The sequence below is a fragment of the Callorhinus ursinus genome, unplaced genomic scaffold, assembly GCF_003265705.2.
Source record: "Callorhinus ursinus isolate GAN/ISIS: 27379988/994484 unplaced genomic scaffold, GSC_fseal_2.0 scaffold32, whole genome shotgun sequence".
NCBI classification, from domain to species: domain Eukaryota; kingdom Metazoa; phylum Chordata; class Mammalia; order Carnivora; family Otariidae; genus Callorhinus; species Callorhinus ursinus.
In genome coordinates, this window is record NW_027397094.1 from 7961179 (window position 1) to 7977091 (window position 15913).

At 44.5% G+C, this 15913-nt stretch overlaps 1 protein-coding gene across 9 annotated transcripts in view; it reads left to right on the top strand.

The window, feature by feature from the left end:
* The window catches only part of STAMBPL1 (STAM binding protein like 1), a 49267-nt gene that overhangs the window by 9455 nt on the left and 23899 nt on the right, over positions 1 to 15913 (top strand). For 4 of the 9 annotated variants that reach the window (XR_012374289.1, XR_012374290.1, XR_003204237.2 and 1 more), the window contains exons 1-2: positions 1047 to 1383; positions 14168 to 14250. Coding sequence is in view for 6 of the 9 variants with exons in the window: in XM_025850980.2 (XP_025706765.1) it covers positions 14221 to 14250 (30 nt within the window). In the remaining 3 variants the exon portion in view is untranslated. Of the gene's footprint in view, positions 1 to 1046; positions 1384 to 14167; positions 14251 to 15913 lie in introns of those variants that run through there. The other 5 variants (XM_073878954.1, XM_025850978.2, XM_025850979.2 and 2 more) reach the window with 2 other exon arrangements.

Genomic DNA, 15913 nt, shown 5'->3' on the forward strand with positions numbered 1-15913 from the left:
GCCACCATCTCCCATTCCTGACAGTGTCAGCACTGACAATATCTTTGCCTGCTTTTGTCCCAGACCTCAATATGTCTGCTTAACTTCCAAGGTCTATGTCTTTTCCTCAGAATCTCCCTCAATAACTATTTGTCCTTCTCCAATCATTTCACCGCTCATTCCAGATCTGGGGTACCTTACCCACAATTGCCTCCTATCCTGGGGGGGGGCAGTTCCTCTCCTCTATGATTTTATCCATTGCTGCTAGACTTTTTTTCCCTTTAAGCTTTATTGAGGTGTAATTGGCAGAGACTAGTTTAATTTAATAAATATGTACTAAGTGCCTAGGTTGGGCAGATCGCCTTATGGGGCAGAGTTGTGAGTTAAATAAGAAGCTAAGTGCAGTCGAGGAGTTTCAGGGCCATTCTGCCTAGTGGTAAAAGGAAACCGTAGCCTTGTCTTACTTCTTACAAAAAACTAATTCCACACAGATCAAAGGTATTTATTCAGAAATATCCAACCATAAAATTACTGGAAGAAAAGATTGGTGGACATATTTTAGGAAGTTTCTTTGGCATTAGTGAGTTTGAGGACCTTTAAAACCCAGATGCCGTAAAGAAGAGATGGAACCATTTAAGAGGCTGAAAGGTACACATTTTGTACAAAAACTAAACAGCCTTCAACCAAAAATGCCACCTAAACTAAGAAATGTCAAAAGGAGGATGGAAATAAAAATTTGCCATTTTCAGATGCCGTAAGAATCATTGTTCAGGCAAGAATCATCTTGGATGCTATAATTAGTGGGCCGAGGTGTATTCGCAGATTCTCGAAGTAACTCCCTAAAGATACTTTGTAATTACAAAGGAAAAAATAGTATCTTTGCAAGGAAGAAGCCTGGCAGGCATGATTTAAAACAAGAGATCAACGTTGACATCACCGATAATGGGGCAAAACACTGCCTCCCTTTGCACTGAGGAAGACCGCTGTTGTTTCTGAGGTATTGTTTTGCAAAAAAAAAAAAAAAAAAAAAGTGCACAACTGTCTCTGTTTCCTGTATTTTGTCTTTGTAGCAGTTCCCACATGTCTCCGCCTCACCCTGCCCTTAGCAGAATGTTCGTGTCGTAAGATCTGATATGATCTGTCTCTTTGGTCACCGTTGTATCACTGGCTCCTAGCATAGACTATCGGTTAATAAATAATGTTGTACAAATAAATGAAGGGCTGGATTTCCTTGGAGCCAGCAATATTTGTAGGAAAGATGCATTTAGCCATGGAACGTACCGAGTGAGAAATCACAGTTGGGTGTCCTGGTGGAAGGGTATGGAAGACGTTTGAAGACACAGGGCAAACGCTCGGATGAAGCATCAGTTCGAGTCATGAAAAACCGTGTCCTATGGAATAAAGGTATGTCAACGGGAAAGACAGAAAATTAATGGTTGAGATGCAGGGTGAGGACAGGTGTGGGGGGACACCTCCACTTCACAGAGGTCTAGGCAGGAGCTCCTTCTGCGGTAGGGAATATGCATCTGGTCAAGACCAGGCTTTTAGGGGGTTATTTGTAGCCGTCTTAGGGCAGGTTTATCTGATGTCGTGAGCCTCGGGTTTCCGTGTGCATCAAGATCTGCTGGGCTGCTTGATAAAAATAGAGATTTGTGGGGCGATCTCAGAAAACTGACTCGGTGGCATCTGGAAATCTGTCTTCTTGTGACCAGGCGCTCTCCTCCTCCACCAAGTCATTACGATGCAGGTGGCCCGGGAACCACAGTCAGAGGAAACTCCACGTAGAGGAGGGGGATGACAGCGACAGGGCGGGAAACTAGGAAGCGGGTGAGTGGTGAGCATGCAGGCACAGAAGCCAGCCGGGCCCTGCTAACCACTTTGGCAGGGTGAGGGGCTCATTAAGCATCTTTAAATGGACTGCCTGCCAGGCAAGGCTACGGAAGGACACAGCGGATTTTGCTTTGGTCCACTGCATCGAAGAAGAGATTGTCTAGTACAAAACCGAAAATGTGATCATTCCTGTCCATGGGAACGTGTCGAACTGTTACAATTCCTGTGGTCAGGGAGCATTGGAGAAAGGCTCCTCGAGAAGTATTCGAGGACAGCTTTTGCTTTTGAGTAGTAGTGCTGGGCTCAATTCATCTTGGTCATGGACCGTCCTTAGGAAATCTATGAAAATTAAATAAAATGGATTCATAATGCCCAAGGACTGACCTTGTATCTCTGAGCTTCGGGCAACTGGCAGGCAAGAAAATGAGGTTATTTTTAAAATTTATTCTGACTCATTATGCTTCATCGAATTAGATAACTCCTGGATAGTATTTTGTTACAAGCTTATTGCAGCAAAAAAGAAGGAAGTATGTTAAAGTTTACATTAAAGCTTAGTGGCTTGCGGATGGCTTAATTTTTTTTTTTTTGGATGGCTTATTTTTAGAAGGCATAATTTCCAGGAAATTTTAGTACCTCAACAGCAGAACAACAAAATTAACATGCTCGTATGGATTTAAGATGACAAAATAATTGTGTACAAAGGTGAATTTCTCCCTGACACCTCAGATTCATTTTCTAAGTGTTTTATGATGCATATTAATTGGATCATCTCATTAAGAAAAAAAAAAACAGAATCCTAAATTAACACATTTATGTGCATGTGAAATGCCTTTTGAATACCACAATTTAGAACTTACATTAAAAACCAGCACATATTTGAATTGAACTGAGTCTTGGTAGAATAATTATGTGTTTGAATTTCTCAACTCCGTATTCCAGGTGGTCAATCCACAGACTATAAAACAAGTGAAGGGAATGAATGCTCATTTCTTTTTTTGACATAGACAAGATTATGAATCAGATATTTGTAATGGCCGAACTGAAATTTCCTTTCTCTCTTTTCTCTGCTTAAATACATTTGCTGAAAAATCACGAAACATAGAAAACAAGGAACAATCCTCAGGAAGCTAGAAGTGCAGTGGTATCTTAATTCTAAAGATGGTGAAAATAATGAGATAATAAAAATAAGAACAGAAATTAATCAGATAAAGTTGCGAGGAAAAACCAGCCCAAAAGCTGATTCTGTGGAAATCATTGATGACGTAGCTAAATTTCTGACAATGTTAACCCAGAAAGAAAGAGGAAAACCCACAAATAATTAGTATTAGGAATGAAAACTATAACTACAGACCCATTGATTATTTATTTATTTTGGAAAGCTTTTATTTATTTATTCATTTGAGAGAGAGAGAGCAGGGGGCGGGGGGAGGGGCAGAGGGAGAGGGAGAGAATCTCAAACAGATTCCATGCTGAGCATGGAGCACAACGTGGGGCTCGCTCTCACGACCCTGACATCTGGACCTGAGCCGACACCAAGAGTTGGACGCCTAACAGACTGAGCCACCCAGGCACCCCAGGACTCATTAATAATTTAAGACATCTGAAGAGAACACTGACTATCTACATTTGACAAACAGATAAAATGGGGGAAAAATAGAAAATCTGAGCTACTAAAATTGACTCCAGGAGAAAGCAGAAAACCTGAATAATACAATAACCATTAAAACACTCCAGTCAGTAGTTAAAAGTTTCTCATAGGGGCGCCTGGGTGGCTCAGTCATTAAGCGTCTGCCTTCCGCTGAGGTCATGATCCCAGGGTCCTGGGATCGAGCCCCGCATTGGGCTCCCTGCTCCGCGGGAAGCCTGCTTCTCCCTCTCCCACTCCCCCTGCTTGTGTTCCCTCTCTCGCTGTGTCTCTCTCTGTCAAATAAATAAATAAAAAATCTTAAAAAAAAAAAAGGGAGTTTCTCCCCAGTTGCCCCCCCCCCACACCACCTCCATGTATAATCCTTGGGTCAGATGATTTTAAAGGCGTGAACTTTCATTTCTATCATTCTTATCCAAGCCCCAAGGATCTGACTTTGCCCTGATTTCACCATCAACTATCACGTGCTGCTTGAGCTTGAACTTGGGAATCCTATGCACCTAGTTCTGAGTCCCTGCTCCACCCCTTACTCAGGTTACTTATCTATTCTGGGCCCCCTTTTTTTTTTTTTTAAGATTTCATTTATTTATTTGACAGAGGGAGACACAGCGGGAGAGGGAACACAAGCAGGGGGAGTGGGAGAGGGAGAAGCAGGCTTCCCGCAGAGCAGGGAGCCCAATGTGGGGCTCAATCCCAGGACCCTGGGATCATGACCTGAGCCGAAGGCAAACGCTTAACGACTGAGCCACCCAGGCGCCCCTATTCTGGACTCTTGTTTCCTTATCTGTAACGTGCAGATAATGGTGTGGTCATTTGTTAGCACCAAGCATCGTGTTCTATGTTTTATAGGCATCCACAGCTTTTTCCTTACTTACTGTTCTCAACCCCACTTTGCAGCTGGAGAAGCTGCGATCCTGCATTTAGTGGTTGGAGTCAGAATATGAACCCAGGTGGTCTGACCCTGGAGGTTGCACATCTGATCTCTAGGCTCAAATGCCCCTTATCTTTTCAGGCTTTGGTGAGGGTTAGCGGGTTATTCCAGTTAACCGGGGAAGGAAAGCTTTCTGTTCACAGTCATTATGATGATGATAACTCTTTTGCTATATTAAAGGGTATATAGTGCTACAATAATCCCTCACCTGTCCGGAACTCACCTTGCTCTTATCTAGGACACAGTGGAGAAAAAAAAAGGGGGGGGTAAGAAAATGGTCTTTGTGTAGCCAGTTTGGAAATCATGTAGCACATTCACTGTAATCAGCGTACAGTTTGCTCACAGGGGGACCCCTTGAGATCCATGTCCAGTCTAAACTTTAATTTTACAAATAAGTGTAAATTATTTCATCAGTGATCTAAAATTAAAAGGACAGAAAGACTGAAGTCAGAGGGAAGTTAAGTAAAGCAGTTCTTTTTTAATTGATTTTGTATATAAGAGCAAATGAGAAATGGAGCAAAGCATTGCTATGGGCAGGTATGTTGAAATAAGGTTGACTCATCAAGAAAGAGTTAAATAGTAATTACATCTTAATCAAAGAAGAATGTAATATCTTGGAGATATTAAAAAATGGTTAAATTTTACAAAATTCTATTATTATTATTATTTTAGTGATACAGAATCACTACTTTTTGCCATTGGAAGGAATTATATAGCTGAAGAGTTTGTTATGTTGCCAGAGAAACCCTATATCAATAAGGCAGTATCTTACGAAATCCTGGGAGTGTCCCAAACAATGGCACTTATATCTTATACGGTAACAACAGTTCAGAGAAGGATAGTTGTAGGGTAAAACTCGGCAGCTCGGCAGCCTCAGCAAGAAGCCAGCCTCATTCCACCCTTTGGCTCCACCACCCTCTGCACACCAAGAGCTTCTCAGGCTTGACTCCCGTGTTGCAAGATGGCATTTGCATTTCAAGTCTTGCATGAAGACACATGTCCGGCCAATGAGAAGGCACATACGTATTCTCCAGAATGTCTCCTGGTATTAGAGATGAAAAACTCTCAGAGTCCTCCCAATGGTATTCCCCCTTTTGGTCCCATTGTCCAAGATTTGGTCACGTACCAACTAGCCAACTAGTCCTGAGTGCAAGGGACACTGGGAACGGGAAGGTCTCTGGTGAGGTTAGTGCCTGCTGGTAAGGAAGACATGGCAGGCATGGGGGCAAGTGGTTGCTGGGTGGATTAACTGAAAGTGTCTGTCAAAAACTAATTGCCGTGAAACAAGTCCCTCCACATCAGTCATCTCTGATCTCTGTACCAGAAATCAACACTGGGAGACGGAGGCAATTAACCTCACTTCCCTAATCACCTCATGTGGGAAGGGGTTGGTTTTCTTTGATTTTTCTACTGCGTGCCAGGAACTGTAATAGAACTTCTATTTATTACTTTATGTTTTACCTTACATATGTCTCTCTCATATATTTAAGCTCAGTCGGGTTCTTCTGGAAAGTTGTTCTTTCCCCCCGTTTAAGAGAGGAAGATTAAGTACACAGAAAAGGTTATATAAGATGTCATAGGGGCGCCTGAGGGGCTCAGTCGGTTAAGCATCTGCCTTCAGCTCAGGTCATGAGCCCAGGGCCCTGGGATCGAGTCCCGAGCCAGGCTCCCTGCTCATCGGGGAGTCTGCTTCTCCCTCTCCCTCTCCCCACCTGCTTGTGCTCCCTCTCAAATAAACAAATAAAATCTTAAAAAAAAAAAAAAAAGATGTCGTGGCACTCCCAACTCATAAAGGGTGGAAGCTGGGTTCTCCTACAGGTGTATATGGCCCCAAAGCCTGAGCCGTTGGTGCTAAAGGTCCCCAACCATTTCATTCTGGTGTCAGGACAAAAATGCTATTATGCTACGAGAAATAATTACTTTATGGCCAAAATGAGACTTGATAGCTTTAAATGTAGCCTAGACTTACCTTGAAGTAATTTAAAACATGCATCAGAGCGGTAATTTATTTAATAACCTTTCTTGTAGCAACTGCATTCTTGCTGATTGATCAAATCTAAAGCACACTACTGTGGTATGTTTAACCTGGACTATCCCTCTAGGGATAAGAGACGAGCACCTGACATCTGGTAGGTACTCCCATATGGTACTTACAAGTATAGGGGGAAAATGCAATAAAGCTATTTCTAATATTCTTATCCAGTTTCATATTTATCTTCTCAATGTTTTAGTACAAATAAGGTGTTATCTTATTTGTGAAGGCATATTTATTCGTATCAGCGTATTTCTGATTTGCAGATATTTACAGAGGAGAATAAGAGAAAGTAATCTTTGGTTTTAATGTCTGAATTTTTAAATCTTTTGAAGTGAACAGCACGTGTGGGCCTGGGTTATTTCGTTCCTAAAGTCGGTCCCAACCTGCAAGAGAGTGACTTGGGACATGCTCCTCTCTGCTCCTGTCCTTTAAGGCATGAGAATGACCCTTTACCTCCTTTTCTCTAAATCAGATGATGACAGTGTAGCTCACAGACCAGCTGATGATCACTTCCTTTATTTATCTCCACCATAGTAAATTGCCCCGTGTCGCTCCTGAAAAACATGAACTCTAACCCCGTGGGGACAGGAAAGGCTGCTGGTCGGCCAGTTAGAAATGAGAGCCCGGGAGGTGGCATGAGGTGCTCCCAGCGTGTGTCACCGGCCGGCAGCGTGCTCCTGCTTTTCCAGTTCACCCCAACATTCTGGTCCGAGGGAGTGCCAGCGAGCAGATGCCATGCCCAGGAGCTCGCCTCGCTGCCTCTTCTATGTGCTGGCTCTCGGAGGAGACTGCTCACTGCCCGCTGGATGCCCCTGTATTCTGGAAAATACGGTTGTGTGCATGGAAGTGGGTCAGAATTCTGAGCTTAGCCACAAAAAAAGCGGGCGCGCACGCGCGCGCGCGCACACTCACACACGAAAGTTAAGGGACTTAAAGTAAAAAGTCATGAGATAAACAGTGTGCTAGGCGAGATATTTTCTTCTTCATTCTTGGCATTATCTGCGGCTGGTTTTTCTTTTTCTTTCTTTCTTTATTTGTTTGTTTTTAAGGATTTTATTTATTTATTTGAGGGAGAGAGAGAGAGCACAAGCGGGGTGAAGGGCAGAGAGAGAGGCAAACTCCCCGTGAGCAGGGAGCCCGATGTGGGACTCGATCCTGGGATTCCGGGATCATGACCTGAGCCGAAGGCAGACGCTTAACTGACTGAGCCACCCAGGTGCTGCAGCGGCTGGTTTTTAATGCAAAAGCAGCCCTCATAGAGCTTTTGTGGGGGAGGAGCAGTTGAGATTTGGAGACAGCCAGTTGGGACCCCAAATTCAAAAGGAATTCTGCTACTGGGCTGTAAATCTGTGGGGACAGAGGGAGAATAAACGCTCACAAACTCAGAGCTTTGAGGCGTCAGCTAGGAGAGGGTTCCTGCCCTCTCCCGGGCCACTCATGAGTGAGACCTGCTTTCTGTCCCATCTGCCCTGGGCATGGTTGGGAATTGTTCCGTTGCTTGCAGGAGGTACCCCTTAGCTGGACAGCAGTTGGCCTGCATGTGTTCAGTGTGAATATATATGGTTTTGACCAGTGCCCCAAGCCCTTGAGGGCCAGGATTCATGGAAGGCAGACACTGCCCCTCTTCCTCTTTAAAAAGTCCTTGAGGGCGCCTGGGTGGCTCAGTTGGTTAAGCGACTGCCTTCGGCTCAGGTCATGATCCTGGAGTCCCGGGATCGAGTCCCGCATCGGGCTCCCTGGTCTGCTTCTCCATCTGACCCTCTTCCCTCTCGTACTCTCTATCTCTCATTCTCTCTCTCTCAAATAAAAAAATAAAATCTTTAAAAAAAATAAAAAAATAAAAAGTCATTGAAAGAGGAAAATGGTGTGTCTGTGGAAGCTACAGGGAGGAAAAGGGGCTGGAGGTCCAGGCAAGAAGACAGGGGGCTTTAAAGCAAAAAGAACTCTCCAGAGGTGTGCTACAGGTTAAATGTATCTGTGGGCCATGGTTCAAATTTATGAAGTCACAGAAATGTGGGCTTCCCGGGGGTGGAGGGAGGCTAGGGAGCAAGTTGAGATTGAAGCCGGTGTTCCTGGTGAATGTTTGCAATTGGCTGTGGGCCACTCCGAAGTGATGAGCCCAGTTGTGCAGGAGGGAGGGGAGCCTGGGAGGGTCCAGGAAGGACGAGCGGCAAGGGGACAATGCAGCCAGGACTCCCAGCCAGGCCGGCCGCAGAGGCTGCCTTTGTTCTGTGTGCCCCTCGAGCCTCCGCTTCCAAGGGAACTTAGGTGTTACTGGTGCAAGATGCTGAGTACTTCCCGTCCGCCTTTGGCATCCTCTGCTATTTATTTCTGATCCTCCAAATTCCAGTGTTTATCTTATCTTTAACACCTGAAGTCATCGTTGGCCTGCTTCCCACAATGCTTGCTGTTGAGTGAGGAGCTCCAGAACATGGTGCGGCCAATGTTGGGTTGGCCGGCCTCCTCCAGCCAGCTGCCTTGCTCTCTCTCAAGCACGTGGTGCTTCTGCCCCAGGGCCTTTGCACCATCTCTCTCCTCTCCCTCATCTCCTTCAAGCCCTTGCTTCGTTTTTGGCTTCGGGTAAGACCTACCTTGAAAATTCTGTTTCATACTGGCATCTGCTGCCTAGCCCATCCCCTCCACAAGGCCCCTCACTCCCTTGGCTCTTTTTCTTCTAACTTACGATACAATTTATTTAAAAGGTTTGTTGTTGATCTGTCTCTTCCGGCTAGAATGTAAACTCCACAAAGGGCAGGAGCCTTTGCCAGTTCTGTTCATGTCCCGCATGCTTGGAACAATGCCCGGTATATCCTAGATGTTCAGTTGCTGTTTGTTGAATGAATATGTGACTGAATTAATGAACAGACATGTGTTAAGAGAATTAAATGAGCTATCCGTAAGTTCTTGAAGGCTGGTGCATTTGGTGGACATATTTTAGCACAGATTTAGAGCCAAACACTTACCAAGCGCCTGGGAATGTGATGGGGAGGGTACTGTAGACTTTAAGGAAACTGTTTCCTCATTCACACAACAAATACGTTCGAGTAGCGGGCACTGTTCTAAACTCAGGATAGAAGATAAAAACAAACAAATGTCCCAAGTCCTGGGCCCAGTGGTGCCAGATCCTCTGATCTTTTTTTTTTTTTCTTTTTTAGGAGAAGCTAAAACCTGAATTTTTATATGAAATCTCCCGATTTTTAAATATTGATAACTAACTTAGAATTTTTTTAATTTACTATAACAACCAAATTAAACGTTTATAACATTCAAATGTTGCCTTTGGGGCTGTAGCTTAATAATATCTGAAGAAGTCCGAAACTTCTGGCTGGGCCTGTGGGATCTCCCAGGCTGGGCAGGATTTGGGTGAATTGTGAGGTCACAAGGAGGGAGGAAGATGTTTCTGCTACTGCCTGTCCCCGGAGCAAAGACGTGGACGCAGCACAGCCGAGCGCTGGGGCGTGGGGGGCGTGATGGAAGATTATCAGTATGGGCCACGGTCTCCCTTGGGCCATGCTGCGTCATCCTTTCTAGGTTAAACCACTGCATTTGTCAGGACGCAGGTCCAGCTGCCTAAACAAGACACAGTATTGCCCAAGATAGACGTTTGTCTCTCTCACGGTCTGTGAGCGTAAGCAAACTGGAGTGCTTCCTTTCTCTTCTTGCTTTGCTCTACCTCGGGCTCCTGACCAGCTCCCTGCACCTGCTCGGCCACATTCCAGCCGGCAGGAAGGGCCGGGGTGGGTGGAGGAGACCGGGTTCCTTTCTCTAGAGGGCACGATCCAGACTTTGATCCCAGTACTCCTGTTCACACCCCACTGGCAGGGCTTGGGCACACGGCCACGTCCAAGGCCAGGACAGGCTGGAAAATGTAGGTTTTTACTTGGGCTATAGATCAGCAAAAAAAATTGTATTTTTCTACTAGAAAAAGAGAGTGGATATCACAGATATCAAGCAGTGTGTGGCATTTGCTCTTCTGGATCTCAGGTTCTGTGAGGTCAGGCACCTCTTACAGTGCCCTCAGATTTTTTGGTTTTGTTTTGTTTTTAAGATTTATTCTTTTTTTTTCTTTAGAGAGAGAGAAGGGGGGCGGGGCAGAGGGAGAGGGAGAGAGAATCTACAGCGGACTCCCCACTGAGCCTGGAGCCTGACGTGGGGCACAATCTCAGGACCCTGAGATCACCAGCTGAGCCGAAATCAACAGTCAGACAGTTAACTGACTGAGCCACCCAGGAGCATCTGCCCTCGGTTTTTTAAATTATTTTAGCGGACCCTAGTAGTGCCAATGGAAGGTGATACTCAACATGTATTTTTTCTCTTTTAGATTCTTCTGGACCATACTATTTGTGTTTAGATTGAAGTCACGCGGCGAGATTTTGTTTTGTTTTATGTTCGTAGTTGGTCTAGAGCAGTGTTTTTCAAATGTCTTGGTCTTGGGAGCCCTTTTCACTCTTAAAAATTACTAAGGATACTAAAAAGCTTTGCTTATGTGGACTATATGGATTTATATTTACCATATTGAAAACTGAAATGGACATTGACAGGAATATGCAAATAAGCATTCCATTAACTTGGGCCCTCTAGAAGTCTCCACTGCAGAATTGTGACACACTGATAGTAAAGGAGCAAATAACGTTTGAGTGATATTATGAAAATAATATTGACCTTGCACAACCCTTAAAAGGGTCTTGGGGATCCTGTACCACACTTGGATAGCTACTGGTCAAGAGAACATAACTGGTTATGTTGACTTGGGTAATAGTTGGTGTTGAAACTGATTCATGCTAAGGTTAGAGGTTAAAAAACAAATTAAGACAGGACGACTGCCATTGAGTAGTTAATGGTCCAAAGAAATAAGTCGACCGACCAATCTATAAACTTCTTTCATCTTAGATTTGAGAGGAGTTGGTTTCTATTTCTGAATTATAAATAAATTTATGTGTGGGCGTTAATAGTGATGGGTTTGCATCTATGGCAAATTAATAAAATCTGGTGTTCAAGATATATTGAATTACGCATTTTGTACATCCAGAAGCTCACTACAGAGAAGTTTGTTTGAGTCTTGTGCGTGCTTATCATTGTTTTTGGCCACCCAGGCCTGGCCACCAGTACCTTTTCTCACTGGGCACATCCCACTGCCTCCTGTGGAAGTGTCAAGTGCCGGGGGTTTGCATTTTTCCGGTGCCGGGCTGTGGGCATGTGACCTAGGCTCTGCCAGCCACGCACCCTCATCCCATACTTTGAACTAGAAACTGGTGACATCAAGCCAAGATATGGCTGCTGGTGGTGGTGCTGGAAGCTGGGGGCCCCCTTCCCTATCAGACCAGTGCTGCTGAGTGATTTGGGGGGGAGGTGTTTCTGGATATGTAGCCTCCAAGCCCCATTTCCCTGGCCCTCCTGGAAATCTGTGATCTTTCCACTATCCTGTGAATTCAAGAGTCAGTGCCTTCGCTTGCAACTAAGAACCCTGCTTGATGCATTCCCAAAGACAGCATCTCTGCAAGTATTGTTTGGAAACCTCGCGTATCGGATTTACCTGGGCCACATCCTAACCATCAGTGCCCATTGGTGGGCTGACAACTGATGGATTCAGATTCTAGGAATCTGCATTTTAAATAAGCCTCAGGCTTGCATAACTTTTAGATACAGTAAAATTTAAGAACCGCTGTTATAATGTTTTTAATTTTAAAAATTATTTGTTCTCCACTTAAGGATCTGAGTAACCCCCCAAAAATAACTCTAGGCTTTCACAAGGCCCTAGTCAATGACTAACTAGCGTTCCGTTGTCCCCTTCCCCCCACCCAGCCCCAAATTCGCCATAAGCCTTTTTGTTCTGTCTCCTTAACTGTTTTAATGTCTTTGTTTCTTTCTCTTCCTTCTTTCCTTTCCTCTCTCCCTGCCTGCCTTCTTTTCTTTCTTTTCTTTTCTTTCCTTTCTTTCTCTGGTTTATTTCTTCTTACTGAGGACTGGCAATTCCCCAAATGAGGTTGCCTACACTCTGTGACACCAGAACACCAGAATTAATTAGGGTTTTAAGCTACACTGTGACTGTGGCACTCCCCAGGTCATTTCTTTCCCAGCCATTTCTGCAGCCTGCAAGCTTAGATCTCCCTGTTTATTCCAGGCATCACTAGAGAGGGTGAAGCACATGCCACGTGACTTTCCTTGGAGGGTTTCTCCGGCATGGATTCAGGCCAGAGAAAAAAAAAAGAAGGGTTGAATGATCTACATGTGGGATTTCTAGAATCACAGAATGCTGTGATCTGAATGAATGAATGTAGGTTAAGCCCCTCTTGTCATAAATGAGGAACTAGAGAGAAGATGTGCCCAGCATCACATAAATGATTTAGTGCAGTAAAAGGCCAAAATGAATTTAGAAGAAGTGAGAAGTGGTGAATGCAGAGCCTGACCTGAAGTAGCATAAGAGAGGAGACTAATTAATATTCATGAATGACTATTTGAACTTGGGCACATTCACGTAACCCTGAGCCTCAGTTTCTAAAACTGCAAAATAAAGATTTTAATAATAGCTGACACGTCTATAATCTTGACTGTGCTAGGAACTATTCCAAGCACTTCATATGCTCCCTGATTTCATCCTTATCACAAAGATATGACATAGGTCATGTTATTTCCCCCACTGTCCCTTGCACGTAAAAAGGCCATATCACTTACGTAAAGTCTCACAGCTGGCATATTTGTTTTCTTGTGCTGCTTTACAAATCACCACAAGCTTCGTGGCTTGAGCTACCATACATTTATTATCTCCGAGTTTGGTGGGTCTGGAGCCTGGGCCCAGCGTATCCGGGTGCTCTGCTCAAGATCTCACAAGGCAGCAATGGACGTGCTGACCAGGGTAACGGTCTCATCTGAGGCTTGGGGTGCTCTTCCAATCTCACATGATTACTGGCAGAATTCATTTCCCTGTAGCTGTGGTATTTATAGCAGCTGAGTCTTCAAGGCCATCCGGAGACTGTCTGTCTTTGAAAGGCCTCCCCTGATTAGGCCAGGCCCACCCAGGATCATCTCCCGCTGGTTAGACGGCTTAATCTGTTTACGACATCTCTTCATCCCTGCTGTGTGACATAACGTAAACATGGGAGTAGTATTCCATCACCTTTGCTGTGTTCTGTAGTCTAGAAGTCAGTTACAAGTCTCCTCCACACTCAAAGTGGGGGAGGGGGGGCGGTTTACCCAAACCCCTGGATACCAAGGGGAAGGAGTCAGTATTATTAAATAAATAAATAAATCTTAAAAAAAAAAAACAAAAAACAGAAAACAAAGAAACGGAGGGCCTGGTCTTATAATTCTGCCTTCCACAGCTAGTAAAGCTCAGCCTAGGCCCAGACGGACTCCAGGTGTCGGAGTCCATGGCCCCAGTGTCCAAGCTCTTCACCGTTAGGATCTGTCTCCCTTTGAACAAAGTAAACCCGCTTTATAACCTTGCATGGAGTTCTGAGTAAGAAAACCCCCAGAAGACACACTGGGTGCTAAGCAATAGTGTATTTCTCGTCACACCCCTGCTTTAAAAGGTCTGCTCTTAAGGTCTGCTTTTAACCACCTGCCGTTGTGTATTTTCAGGAAGAGATTTCCAAAGTCTCTCTAAAAACTCAGGTTATATAAGTCATTTCGATGTGTTTATATTCTGAGCCAGAAATAACCCTGGGGTTTGAGATTTGAGACTCGCATTCTAAAAAAAAAAAAAAAAAAAGATAAATAATTGTAGCTCTGTGTTTTGTCTTTGAAACAGATGAAGTGATTGAGAAGAAACAGTGAACACCTTCGCTCTGTGGAAAGGACAACATGGATCAGCCATTTACTGTGAATTCTCTGGTAGGTAGCACCAACCGATACCTTACATATGGCCTGAAAACCCAGAAAGAAGAACAGAAACATAGCACATGTGAAATGAGTCACCGTTACTTCACGAAGTTGAGCACTTGTCGCTCCTCATCCATCTGTGGGGTCCTCTCCTTTGAGGAAGTGACTAATAAAGCCATCTTCACTAGAGCTAAAAGTAATTCTTTTTGTCCACAAAAGTGTGAAATTTTAATCTCTCTGGTTAGATTCCAGGAGTGTGGGGGAGAGGAACTTCAGAATTGACTTTGTAAGCAGGGACTTCAACCTCTTTGTGCTTCAGCTTCTTCATGGATAAAAACTGGAAGCTTCCCTTGTGTGGTAATGACCGAGGGAGACGTTCTATATACGACACGCAGATGTTACTTTGGGAGCCAGCGTAAAGTTCCACACGCTTGAAACTCTTGTTCTTCTCACTTTGCCCTGTAGAGCCCAACGCGGTCCGTGCCTTCTCTAGCTACATCTCAGAAGGAACAACATGCCCGAGACGAAATAACAGGAGGCCTGGGATCTCAGGGACATATTGTGAGTCCCAGATCATTCTCTGGGTGAGAATGTAGGCACATTATATAACCAACACGGCCCCATTTTTGTACTTTGCACATTACGACAGTTGGGAACAATATTTTTAATGTTCCCAGCCGATCATGGGGTCTTGATCAAGGGAAGCTCTCACAACTGTTAGCCTTCTCCTGATGACCAGCAGTATACTGAATACCTGCACTCGCAAAGCTTTAGCCCCAGATCACAAGGAAATGGAGGGGGCGCCTGGGTGGCTCAGTCGGTTGAGCTGCTACCTTCGGCTCAGGTCGTGATCCCAGGGTCCTGGGATCGAGCCCTGCATCGGGCTCCCTGCTCAGCGGGCAGCCTGCTTCTCCCTCTGCCGCTCCCCTTGCTTTGTGCTCTCTCTCTCTGCCTTTGTCAAATAAATAAATAAATAAATCTTAAAAAAAAACAGAAAACAAAGAAATAGAGGGCCTGGTCCTTGCTCTGAAATAGGTTGTGACCCACGCCCTCCTTGCCAGGAATGTCCTTCACAGATGCTCAGGTGCTCTGAACAGTGCAGAGAACTGTGGGAACTTCTTCACTTTCCGACCTCATGCTGTCGGGGCACTGTGGGGGAATAAAGGCAGCCCCCTTTCCCACCTGCAGAGGAAGGGATCATCCTTTTGGCACATCTTAGGTGTTTTCTAGAACATTAGGTAGCAATGATTAAAATGTTAGTGGACATGTCACTGTGAAATGAACACTAAGGCTTTTTCATCTGGAGATTTTGTATTTCGTAAGGTATCGCAAACCCAACATTATAGATCTATGAAGACATGAGGCTCTTTCCCCATTTACTTCTGAAATCACTTTTGAATTTGGGAAGGATAGGACCATTCAGGAGAGCGAAAACAAATCTTACTTTTACTTCCTGGTAAAAAGATAATCCAGTTACAATCACATTGCACCTGTTTCTCTCTTCCTCTTTTATTTGGTACATGTTTTGATTATCATCTGTGCTGCAAAGAATATGCTACATCCTAGGGAACAGGGATGGATGGACACTGCACACAAATAATTATAATTCAGTGCAGACTGTACAGTAATAAAAAGTGGGCAAATTACTTTTGCACATTCAGGAGACTGGAAGCCC